This window comes from Xenopus tropicalis, chromosome 9 (assembly GCF_000004195.4).
Source record: "Xenopus tropicalis strain Nigerian chromosome 9, UCB_Xtro_10.0, whole genome shotgun sequence".
In the NCBI taxonomy this organism is placed as follows: Eukaryota; Metazoa; Chordata; class Amphibia; order Anura; family Pipidae; genus Xenopus; species Xenopus tropicalis.
The window spans coordinates 6,326,855-6,340,137 of record NC_030685.2 but is presented as its reverse complement, the minus strand read 5'-3'; the positions used below and the strand labels follow the sequence as shown (position 1 = coordinate 6,340,137).

At 40.0% G+C, this 13,283-nt stretch overlaps 1 protein-coding gene across 2 annotated transcripts in view; it reads left to right on the top strand.

Annotated features, from left to right (window-relative positions):
- The window catches only part of LOC101733642 (up-regulator of cell proliferation-like), a 30,197-nt gene extending 20,269 nt beyond the window's left edge, over positions 1-9,928 (top strand). For both annotated transcript variants that reach the window (XM_031893542.1, XM_031893541.1), the window contains one exon: positions 4,386-9,928. In XM_031893542.1, coding sequence (XP_031749402.1) covers positions 4,386-9,130 — 4,745 coding nt within the window. In that variant the 3' untranslated portion in view covers positions 9,131-9,928. The remainder of the gene's footprint in view (positions 1-4,385) is intronic.
- The last annotated feature ends 3,355 nt before the right edge of the window (positions 9,929-13,283 follow it).

The window sequence follows — 13,283 nt, the reverse complement described above, 5'->3', positions numbered from 1 at the left end:
ACCCATATCAGGAACGTTCAAAATTATGGAAATGCCATCTCCCATAGGGGCTGATTTACTAATGCATGAATCCGAATCCGAATGAGAAAAATTCGGATTGGAAAACAAACATTTTGCGACTTTTTCGTATTTTTTGCGTTTTTTTTGTCGCCGTTACGACTTTTTCGTAAATTGTTGCGACTTTTTCGTAACCATTACGACTTGAGCGAATTGTCGTGACTTTGTCATAGCCATTACAAATTTCGTGAATTGTCGGGACTTTTGCATAGCCATTCCGACTTTTGCGAATTGTCGCGCCTTTTTTGTATTGAGCGCTCGAAAAATTTGCAACAATTCACGAAGAAGTTGCAAAATACTGATCATTATGAAAAAAACGCATTCGGACGCTTTTCGGACGTTTGTGGATTAGTAAATGTGCCCCATAGACTCCATTACAAGTAAATAATTTTAATTTTTAAAAATGATTTCCTTTTCTCTGTAATTATAAAACAGTACCTGTACTTGATCCCAACTAAGATATAATTACCCCTTATTGGGGCAGAACAGCCCTATTGGGTTTATTTCATGGTTAAATGATTCCCTTTTCTCTGTAATAATAAAACAGTACCTGTACTTGATCCCAACTAAGATATAATTACCCCTTATTGGGGGCAGAACAGCCCTATTGGGTTTATTTCATGGTTAAATGATTCCCTTTTCTCTGTAATAATAAAGCAGTACCTGTACTTGATCCCAACTAAGATATAATTACCCCTTATTGGGGGCAGAACAGTCCTATTGGGTTTATTTCATGGTTAAATGATTCCCTTTTCTCTGTAATAATAAAACAGTACCTGTACTTGATCCCAACTAAGATATAATTACCCCTTATTGGGGGCAGAACAGCCCTATTGGGTTTATTTCATGGTTAAATGATTCCCTTTTCTCTGTAATAATAAAGCAGTACCTGTACTTGATCCCAACTAAGATATAAATACCCCTTATTGGGGGCAGAACAGCCCTATTGGGTTTATTTAATGGTTAAATGATTCCCTTTTCTCTGTAATAATAAAAAAGTACCTGTACTTGATCCCAACTAAGATATAAATACCCCTTATTGGGGGCAGAACAGCCCTATTGGGTTTATTTAATGGTTAAATGATTCCCTTTTCTCTGTAATAATAAAAAAGTACCTGTACTTGATCCCAACTAAGATATAATTACCCCTTATTGGGGGCAGAACAGCCCTATTGGGTTTATTTCATGGTTAAATGATTCCCTTTTCTCTGTAATTATAAAACAGTACCTGTACTTGATCCCAACTAAGATATAATTACCCCTTATTGGGACAGAACAGCCCTATTGGGTTTATTTCATGGGTAATGATTCCCTTTTCTCTGTAATAATAAAACAGTACCTGTACTTGATCCCAACTAAGATATAATTACCCCTTATTGGGGACAGAACAGCCCTATTGGGTTTATTTCATGGTTAAATGATTCCCTTTTCTCTGTAATAATAAAACAGTACCTGTACTTGATCCCAACTAAGATATAATTACCCCTTATTGGGGACAGAACAGCCCTATTGGGTTTATTTAATGGTTAAATGATTCCCTTTTCTCTGTAATAATAAAACAGTACCTGTACTTGATCCCAACTAAGATATAATTACCCCTTATTGGGGGCAGAACAGCCCTATTGGGTTTATTTCATGGTTAAATGATTCCCTTTTCTCTGTAATTATAAAACAGTACCTGTACTTGATCCCAACTAAGATATAATTACCCCTTATTGGGGGAAGAACATAGTTACATAGTTACATAGGGTTGAAAAAAGACCAGAGTCCATCAAGTTCAACCCATCCAAGTAAACCCAACACACACAACCCACACCTACCATATCTATAAATACACCCACTAGTACTAACTGTAGATATTAGTATCACAATAGCCTTGGATACTCTGCTTATTCAAGAACTCATCCAGGCCCCTCTTATAGGCATTAACAGAATCTGCCATTACCCCATCACTAGGAAGGGCATTCCCCAACCTCACTGCCCTCACTGTGAAAAACCACCTACGCTGCTTCAAATGGAAGCTCCGTTCCTCTAATCTAAAGGGGGGGCCTCTGGTGCGTTGATCATTTTTAAGGGAAAAAAGAACCCCCCCATCTGCCTATAATCCCCTCTAATGTACTTGTACAGAGTAATCATGTCCCCTCGCAAGCGCCTCTTTTCCAGAGAAAACAACCCCAACCTCGACAGTCTCACCTCATAGTTTAACCCTTCCATCCCCTTAACCAGTTTAGTTGCAGTCTCTGCACTCTCTCCAGCTCATTAATATCCTTCTTAAGGACTGGAGCCCAAAACTGCACTGCATACTCAAGGTGAGGCCTTACCAGGGACCTATAAAGGGGCAAAATTAAGTTTCATCCCTTGAGTCAATGCCCTTTTTTATACAAGACAGCACTTTATTTGCTTTAGTAGCCACAGAATGACACTGCCTGGCATTAGACAACTTGTTATCAACAAAAACCCCCAGATCCTTCTCCATTAAGGAAACCCCCAACACACTACCATTCAGTAGATAGTTTGCGTTTATATTATTTCTACCAAAGTGCATAACTTTGCACTTATCAACATTGAACCTCATTTTCCAGTTTGCTGCCCAGTTATCTAATTTTGTCAAATCGCTCTGCAAAGCGGCAGCATCCTGCATGGAACTTATAGTTTTGCACAATTTAGTATCATCAGCAAAAATAGAAACAATACTGTCTATGCCCCCCCCCAGGTCATTAATAAACAAGTTAAACAGCAAAGGCCCAAGGACTGACCCCTGCGGTACTCCACTAACCACACTGGTCCAATTAGAAAATGTTCCATTTACAACCACTCTTTGTACTCTATCCTTCAGCCAGTTCTCTATCCAATTACAAATATTATGTTCTAGGCCAATATTCCTTTATTTGATCATTAACCTTCTGTGAGGTACTGTATCAAACGCTTTAGCAAAGTCCAAGTAGATGACATCAACTGCCATTCCAGCATCAAGGTTCCTGCTCACCTCCTCATAAAAGGCGACTAAATTAGTCTGGCAAGATCTGTTACACATAAAACCATGCTGGCACAAACTAATAGTATTGTGAACTGCAATGTATTCAAGTACCCTATCCCTTATTACCCCTTCCAAAAGTTTTCCTACTACTGATGTCAGACTAACAGGCCTATAGTTTTCAGGCTGAGAACGGGATCCCTTTTTAAATAATGGCACCACATTAGCAATCCGCCAGTCTCTCTGCACCATGCCAGACCTCAATGAATCCTGAAAAATTAAGTGAAGAGGTTTGGCAATCACAGCGCTCAGCTCATTTAATACCCTGGGATGAATCCCATCCGGCCCTGGACCTTTGTTTACCTTTACATGTTCAAGTCTCTTTTGAATTCCCTCCCGAGTGACCCATGCGCCAGTAGCTAAATTACTAGCACTGGGCATATTACAAGGGAAGCCTTCATTATCTGGCTCCTCAGATGTATAGACAGATGAAAAATAAGAGTTCAAAATTTCAGCTTTTTCCCCATTCTCATCAACCAACTTACCCCCCCGTGATAATAAAGTTCCCACCCCTTCTTGCTTCATTTTTTTACTATTCACATAATTAAAAAATAATTTTGGATTCTTTTTACTCCTAGCTGCAATATCCCTTTCCATCTCTATTTTAGCTTGCCTGATAGCTTTTTTGCATGCTTTATTTGCCCCCTTGTACCTGATGAAAGTTTCCGCTGTCCCAGCTAACTTGAATGCCCTAAAAGCACGTTTTTTCTTACCAACCTCGACAATAACACTTTTATTCAGCCATAAAGGTTTTGCTTTGCGATGCCTCTCCTTGCTTACAAGGGGGATATACTGTTGTGTATACCTACAAAGCAATGTTTTAAAGATGTTCCATTTTCCTTCTGTGCCTAACCCCATGAAAAGCCTTTCCCAGTTGACACATTGCAGAGATGCCCTTATACTGGCAAAGTCTGCACGTCTAAAATTGAGTGTTTTAGTTACTCCCTTATAGCGCTGTCTCTGCAGCCACAGGGTTACTCACAATACAGCTTCAGAGGCCATTGGTACATGCAACACATACCGAGTGTATATTCAGACTCACACTCTCCTGCGGGCAGACTGGCAGGAATCTCCCTTCACCTCTGCGACACACCCTGTAGTGGATCCCTCAGGGAATTCTCTAATTCTCATTATCAGTGTCACATCTTTCTCTTTTTCAGAGACATAGATATATATCACTCTCACATGTGTGCTGACTTTTTTTTTCTTTCTGTTCATAACATACCTAAATGTACATATGCACACACATGCTGGAAAATAACAGATTATATGAATATTTTCTTTTCTTTTTAAGAAAACAGAAACACCCTGAATGAAATGATAGAATCCTATAAAGAGTCTAAGCTCTCCCTGAGGGACATCCTGGACGTTGGGCAGGAGAATATAAATGAAGTTGCCCCCCAGACTGTACAAGACCTGCCCTGGGCTCTCCTAAGGAAACTGATGGCGCTGGACAGGACTGCAAGAACTATTCAACTTGAGGATATTTCTGAGAATTCGGGGTCAGACTCTGATAGTGTAGGGGAAGGAGAACATTTTCTACAAATGGATTCAATGGAAGATTCTGATAGCACAGAAAAATATGTATCTCAGAATTTGGGTTTTTATAGTAAAGAGGATAAATGTAATTCCATTAATCCATTAGACAGTCTGTGTGCTCTCTTGCATTGCTCAGATATGTTGTTACAGCAGAACATCTTATCCAAAATGTCCCTTTGTCAGTTTGCTGTCCCACTGCTGCTCCCTGCTGGTGATGGCCCAGAATGCACCTTCATGCTGTGGGCTATGAGAGACATTGTCAAGAGATGGAGACCCCACACTCTGGCAGACAGTAAAGGATTTGTAGAAGAAAACCTGGTTCAAGTAGAAATGCCATTGCTCTCCTTTGTGAGACTGGGGCAAAGCAAATTATCCAAATCTAAAATCCTCAACCAAGTGCTCAGCCCAGCTCAGCAGTACCAGGACTTCTTTGTTCATGAAAATATGGAGGGTGGAAATATTAAAAGAGAAATCTCTGATGGCCTAGTGGAAATCTCCTGGTTTTTACCTGCTGGAAGAACAAATACTGATATTTTCCCAGAACCTGTTGCTGTTACTAATATGCGTGGAGACATCGAGTCTAACTGGACCCAATTCCGCTTCCTAACCCAGGTCTCATCAGCAGTGTTTGTATTTGCTGAGAGCATTAATGAGAGAGAGTGTGAGCTATTAGCCCAGTGTAGTAAATCCAACCCCAACTTCTATTTCATCATTACTCCTAGTGGCAAAGGTGTCAGTAAAGAGACTGTGAAATCCTTAAAAAAGAGTTCACTACATATTGGAAAATCACAAATACTAATAAAAGACAAAAGAGCAAATGATGCAAGGCTAGTGAGCAATATACAAAGTATAGTCAAGAAATTTTTAGAAAAAAATGATAAGAGAGTAAAACTGGAAGATTTATCAAACACAGCCACTGAACTTCAATTCAAAGTGGATGAAAATTCCCAGGAATGTCAGAAAGCAAAGACATATGCTGAAGAAATAAATAAAGAGATACAAGATGTGGTACAATATAAGAAAGAGACAATGAAACTACAAGGGGATCTGTGGAAGCAAGTGGCCCAGATAGAGAAGGAATTGTGCAGAATGAGAAAACAAGGGGATAAAAACCCAGAAGAATACCGATCTCAGCTGACCAAGAAACTTAACAAGTTACACAAGGAACAGAACCAGCATTTCCTGCCTGACTCTATGAGTAAGTTCATTTCTGCCATCACACATTTGTCTCAAACTGAAAAACATTATTTTCTGAAATGGATGAAATTTGCACTTGACTCAGTGGCTAGAAACCGTCTTTCCATGCTAAAAGCAAAATACAAGAAAACATGTAACAATAAAGAAAATAATCAAGACGAACTAAAACAGTTAGATCAGCAACTATCTGACAGTTCTTTGGGAGTCGAACATTTCCTACGTGAGATGGGGCAGTTTTATGAGGCAGAATGTTCCATGGTGAGTCAAGGCAAAATCAAACCAGATAACATACAATTCTGTAATCTCCCAGGAATTGCTGCTGATCTATTGCTGGATGGGTTCCCATTGGAGCTGATAGATGGAGATGCCTCTAATATCCCCCTACAGTGGGTAACTGATCTTTTGATTGAGTTGGATAAGAAGACAGGAGGGAAATGCAGAATGAGAGTAATCACAGTGCTGGGAGTGCAGAGCACAGGGAAATCCACCCTCCTGAACACCATGTTTGGGCTGCAGTTTTCAGTGTCCAGTGGGCGATGCACACGGGGAGCCTTTTTAACATTGATTAAAGTGAAAAAAGACTTCCTGAAGAACCTGGGCTGTGAGTTTATTTTAGTGATTGACACTGAAGGTCTGAAGGCTCCAGAACTGGCTTCTCTGGAGGGCAGCTATGAACATGACAATGAGTTGGCGACTCTAGTGGTTGGGCTCAGTGATATCACTATAATCAATATGGCCATGGAGAATACAGCAGAAATGAAAGATACACTGCAGATTGTGGTTCATGCATTTCTCCGAATGAAGCAAATAGGGAAGAAACCCAACTGCCAGTTTGTGCATCAGAATGTGAGTGATGTTTCTGCTGATGATAATAACATGAGGGACAGAAAGAAGCTCCTGGAGCAGCTGGATGAGATGACAAGAACAGCAGCCAACATGGAAAAAAAAAATGGGTTTAACAGCTTTACTGATATCATGTCCTATAACATTGAAAGAGACAACAGGTACATTCCTGGGCTTTGGTACGGTGTCCCACCCATGGCTTCTGTAAGCTCTGGCTACAGTGAGAATGTGTATGAACTGAAAAAATATTTGTTTGAATTCATGGAGAAAGAGGAAAGTCTTCAGCCACCCCAGAATATTCCTGAATTTACTGAATGGATAAAAAGCTTATGGAATTCTGTGAAGTATGAAAATTTTATTTTCAGTTTCAGAAACAGCCTGGTAGCTGAAGCTTACAATCAGTTAGCAATGAAATACTCTCAGTGGGAATGGGACTTCCGCAAACAGGTTCATACCTGGCTCATTAGCACTGAGAACAGTATCAAGAATCAGTCAGCAGATAAACTGCAGCCTGAAATGTGCAGTGGGTTTAAAGATGATTTGGTTTCTTTACTCTGCAAAGAAGAGAAAAATATGTTAGATTTGTTAAAAAAATATTTTGAAAGTAAAACGGATAATGTTCATCTGATTGAAAAGTACAGAGAAGATTTCTCCAAAGGAGTGAATTTTCTTCGGAAGGAACTGGAACATTCTGTCACAGCAAAGATTGAGGAGATCATCATAATCCAAAAAGGTAAATATCAAATAAAGAATATAGAGGACAGTTATCAAAAAATTATTGAGAAGAAAGTCACTAATCTCCTAAAACAGGTCAGAGAAAGGGAAAGTCGGCTTGGGGATGATGACATAGAAAAGGAATTTGAGAATATGTGGGGAAGTACAATCGCTGAGCTGCCAAAGTATTTTTTTAAAAAATTTAATGTTACGAAAGAAATGCTACTGGCGCTCAAACATGACTTGTCCAACAAAGGCAGCGCTATAATGGAGAAAATTCTTAATATAAAATGTTTTGATGAGTTTGGAAAGGGTGAATTCCAGATTAAAGAACAGCATGTTGACATGAAATGGTTCTCACGTATCAAAGAATACTGGACCAATGAATGTCATATTAAAACAGACAGTCTTGCTTCCTGTTTAATAAAAAAATGTTCAGATTATGTAACAAAGAAGGATAATACAGGAGGAGACTATGATGGGACTTATTGCCAAGAATTACTCAATATAATCAATGAAAGGCTCCGGGACAAAGATGTAAAAAACCTGCACATTAATAATCAGTTTGATTTGGATATAAAGCTCCATATCTTGGGGGATGCAGCTCGGAGGTTCCAGATGATGCATGAGAGATTTCTGAAGACGGATCCTATGTTGTGTCTGGGAACTCTAAAGCCTCATTATTTCACAACATTTAAACATCTATTCCAGGAGAAGGATGAAACACAAAGTCGAGCCAAACAGTTCTGTGAGCTCTGCCTGAAGCCGGCAATAACCAAGCAGATTTATGAGCATCTGGGGAAGGATATTGTAGATGATATTCTGGTTAATAAAGGTTCTAAAGAATTGAGCAGCCGCACTTTCTTTCAGGCACATGTACTTGAGAAACTGCTGACAGACCAGGATTTCTCTCAGTATGTAGCCTACATTAATGCTTATGAGGGGTTTGTGAAGAAATGGCTGAAACAATACATTCTGAATACTTATGAAAAAGGTCTAGAAAAGTTGCAAACAAACATTTTATCTGATATCTGTAAAAAAATCAGGAGCGCGCTTAAAGAACTACAAGGCCCTCCTACTGTCTCAGAGTTTTTAAAAGCCTTTTGTGAGATGTTAAAAAGTGAAATAGTCATTTCCCAGATGGAGTTGCAGTTGGTCAGTTTCCAAAACAAAGCAGATGTCAAACAGTTCTCAAAGGACATTGAGTTTTTTCTAGAAGAAACAGAGAAACAGATCAGCTCAGAGATTGGATCTTCCAACACAGAATCAGTACTTGCCAAACTCACAATGAAACCAGAGGAAGAGCTGTTTAAGAAGGTGTTTGGCTGTGGGAAGCAGTGTCCCTTCTGTGGGGTCCCCTGTGAGGCTGGAGGTACTGACCATAAGGAGCACTTTGCCTCTGTCCATCGGCCTCAAGGTTTGGGAAGATATCGATGGACCTCTAGTGACAAGTTGGCTATAGAATTATGTTCAACTCATGTTGTCAGTGACTGTAGATTCAGTAATTCAGACACAGAGTGGAAACCCCACCCTTACAAAGAATACCGCAAATTCTACCCAGACTGGGCCATTCAGCCTGACCCCAGCATCACAGCCTCCAACTACTGGAAATATATTTTTAAACATTTCAATAAAGAATTTGCAGAAGAATACAAGGCAAAACCAGCTGATCTGCCTGTAACATGGCTCCTGATAACAAAGGAACAGGCTATGCAAAGCCTAAAAAAAATATTTAATTTGAAATAACAGAAATTAAACAGGTTACAGTATTATATTCCCAAAGTTCATAACATTTACTATTGGCGGTTAACGTAAGAGTGATGTTTTACAAATACAAAATGCATTTAGGGGATTCTTTAGCTGGAATAGGGGTATGTTTTACTTCAACATTTTTTTCACTTGAAATTCAGTAACATTGGCAGCTTTAATTGTCTGGACACTTATGGTATTTGAATCACTTTTTATAATCACTTTTCTTGGGTCCATATGACTAATTGTTTTAATTCAGTTAAAAGTTCCAGAAATGTGTTAATTCCCATGCAGAATTCCCAGTAAAGGATTATGTTGCATATTAATTGGCCCTGGAGGGCTGGGTCTCACACACAGGCACATAATGAGCGAACTGGGGCACTAAGTACCATTTACATTTTTTGCACAAAATGGTATTGTTTCCCCAACCAGAGTGTGGGCTCTATTAACCTGCACTTCCACTGGGGTAAAAATATTCCCCCAATTTGTTCTCTTTAAAAATCAACTTTGTAGCCAACACATGGCCTTACTTACAGATGGTTCCTCTCCCCTCTCTCTCTGTTAGTTACATGATAATACAGGTTAATGTCAGCTTTTACTGCAGTTTGCAGGAAGTAGGTATATTCCATGGGCAACACTTTCTTGCAGGTACCAAGGGGTAAGGGTGCTGTACATATATATCTTAATGGGACCTGTACTAAAACTGTTTGATACTCTCACTTGTCAATGTAATTAGAAATATTAGATAACAGCTCTATGTACTGCTTTATGATACACAATGTTCAATAAAATTGAATTGTTAAAAAAAAGCATCATGTTGTTACTTAGAAACGATCTATCATCCCTTGATAATCTCTTATTATACAAGCTTTTAAATGAGCAGTAATTTTGATTTGTAATGTATTATTACAGTAATGGGGCTGTTAACCCAACTGTAATGCTGTCCCACAGTACCCCTAATTTTATATAGAAATGGCTAATAAATGCAATTAAAGGGGCACTAAACCCTGCTGCACAGCACAACTCAACCAAACGTTACTCAGCTGTTGCTGGACTACAAATCCCAGAATAATGTAACATATAATGAAGGGTGAGGCATGCTGGGAGCTGTAGTCCAGCAACATCAGGGTTGTATTCTTAAAGCAATATTGCACAATAAAACTTTCCCAGCTCTCTAGGGCCCGCATTGGCAGCATTGAAATGCAAAAGAATCCTCCAATGAGAATCCCAGCTGATCTGTATAAATCTGGCTCCCTGTTCTCTGTTCCTGCAATTGGAGTTGGGAGCATTAAGCACAGTTTCCCAGCACTGAACAAGTCTGTCCCTTTATCCCCATGTCTGATTCCTGTGCCATATAATGACGGGAAAATGACATCATTATCTCTATATGTAAGGTACCAGCAAGGGGCCTGACACAGTGCTGGGAATCAGCATTCTCATTGGTCACTTCTCTTGCATCTATAATGAAGTTTTGGGTCAGTAGAATTCTCATTGGCCAATTGGTTTCTATGTGTAATTACGTTTTTTTATCAACCTCTATAGCAGGGATCCCCAACCTTTTATACCTGTGAGCCACATTTAAATGAAAAAAGTGTTGGGGAGCAACACAAGCATGAAAAAGCTTCCTGGGGTGCCAATAAGAGCTATAATTGGCCATTTGGTAGCCCCTATGGGACTGGCAGCCTACAGGAGGCTCTGCTTGTCAGTACACCTGGTTTTTATGCAACCAAAACTTGCCTCCTTACCAGAAATTCAAAAATAAGTTCCTGCATGAGGCCACTGGGAGCAACATCCAAGGAGTTGGGGAGCAACTTATTGCCCCCGAGCCACTGGTTGGGGATCCCTTCTCTATAGAGTAGTAGGGGTCACAGTGGGACAGCTTTACGGTTGGGTTTAGTGTCCCTTTAAAGGAGATGTAATGAAAATGAAAAATGAAAATCCCCTAATCCTGTAGGCAATTATGAATAATATCCGGTGCTGGTTTCCCTTTGGGCTAAACATTAACCCTATCTGTAACAATAGCCCCTTTATTGAAGCTCCCTATAGATCCTCTCAGGTCCCTGTCTGGGTTTCACATGAGGGGTGGGCGTGTCCTAACGGTCCCTGCCAGAAGCACAGTAGGAGCGGGAGAGCCAATCACAGCCCTGCACTCACAGGGGTCAGCCTAGCTGCTGATTGGTTCCTATCCTACAGTGCTGTGTCCTGAGTGCCGCTGGCTCCCCTGCACAGGAGGCAGCAGGAAGTGGAACAGATGGGTGGGACTAGTAGGGTTTGGGGGGAATTTTTTAATAAATTAGTCCGAAACTGAAAAATATATTCATACAGCATATGAAATGTACACCTATCATTCATTCATACTTGTAAGTTAATTTGGGAAAGCACTGAGTACACCTTTTAACATAAGCTCTTGCCTTTTATAGATACTTGGGGGTAGGGACATACTCAGGGCCACCATCAGGGGGGCACAAGGGGGGACAGGGCCTGTCTCCTTTCTCGTGGAGACACAAGTGAGAAGGCATTTGGGAATTATCAGCGGAGGTGCACAAAGTCACCGGAGAAGCCGAAGAAGATCTGGAGAAAGATGACCCTGGAGGAAGCACTGTCTAACGGGGGCGCTGTCTTATGGGGGCATAGAGTTAGGGGGGCCCTGTGTATGGGGGCAATTGGGGGCACAGTCTTATGGGGGCATAGAGTTAGTTGTTACTTACAAAAGCAGCCCTCTCAGTAAAAAATTATCAACACGACCTATAGGCAACTTTTTATGTAGATTTATATATTTTAAAAAGTTGTTTTTTTCATGTCAGTATCACTTTAATAGGAAACAGTCACATATTTGAGACTTACTGCTCCAAATAGGATCTCTTAGAAGCACAAAAAATACCATGTTTAAAAGATGGCTGCCTGTTTCTATAACAAGTTGGTTGCCAGACCAGTATTGATGGTGAGTGCAATGAGTTTGAAATGAACAGCTGTTTTTAATCACTAATGGTGAGATTCCTTCTGCAGAATTGATCAGTAGATTTGAGACATGCAAGTTGCAGGATGATGTTTTTGCATTTTCAGCAATGTTTGAAAAAGCCTACAGATTGGTCATGGAATTAACTGATGCAAATCAACCAGCACCCAAGGCCATGATCAATGAATTTGTGCAAAAATGTATATTTCTTAATCCTGTAGTTATTGTGCATGCATCCAGTTGCAGTTCATTCCAAGAAACAATAGCTTTTATTGAGAAATATAGATTGGAACTTCTGTCACGCAGCTCAGAATCTACTGACAAGCAGAGATGATCCCTGAGAGGAGAAGGTTTAAAGAAGGCCGATTCTCATGAATTTTTGGTCTGTAATTTTTGCAAGAAAATAGGGCACATAACTTGCAAGTGCTTCCGGTTACGTCGGCATACAAAAAGAATTAATAATAATTCTATGAGGAAAGAAGAAGGTTGGATAAATAGGGATTCCCAAAGATGTGACTCTGGTATACAGACTGGCAACAGCTGCAATCCCAAACTGACCAGCACAACCCATAGAGGTCAGGACAGAAGGAGCTATTCTCTGTTGTTAAAACGGTTAATAGAAATGAAATCAAAGGTACTGACCATAAGGAGCACTTTGCCTCTGTGCAACGGCCTCAAGGTTTGGGACAATACAGAAAATCCTCTAGCCGCAAGTTAGTTACTAGAATATGTTCAACAAGTGTTTTTACTGAGAAGACATTTAGGAATTCAGATACAGAATGGAAACCCCACCCATACAAAGAATACCGCAAATTCTACCCAGACTGGGCCATTCAGCCTGACCCCAGCATCACAGCCTCCGACTACTGGAAATATATTTTTAAGCAGTTCAATAAAGACTTTGCAGAAGAATATGAGGCAAAACCAGCTGATCTGCCTGTAACATGGCTCCTGATAACAGAGGAACAGGCTTTTCAAAGCCTAAAAGAAATATTTCTTTTGAAATAACAGAAAGCAGGTTACACTATTATTGTCCCAAAGATCATTGAGGTTTTCTGAACTTACATGGGGCATTTTAAATACTTACTGTACAAGTTGGCAGCATTTTGAAGTAACGGAGATCTCTCTAGTTTTATTGTACCAAATTATGTTACCTTCTGGGTAGCCGGGCAAGGTATGGGTTCCTTTAATAGC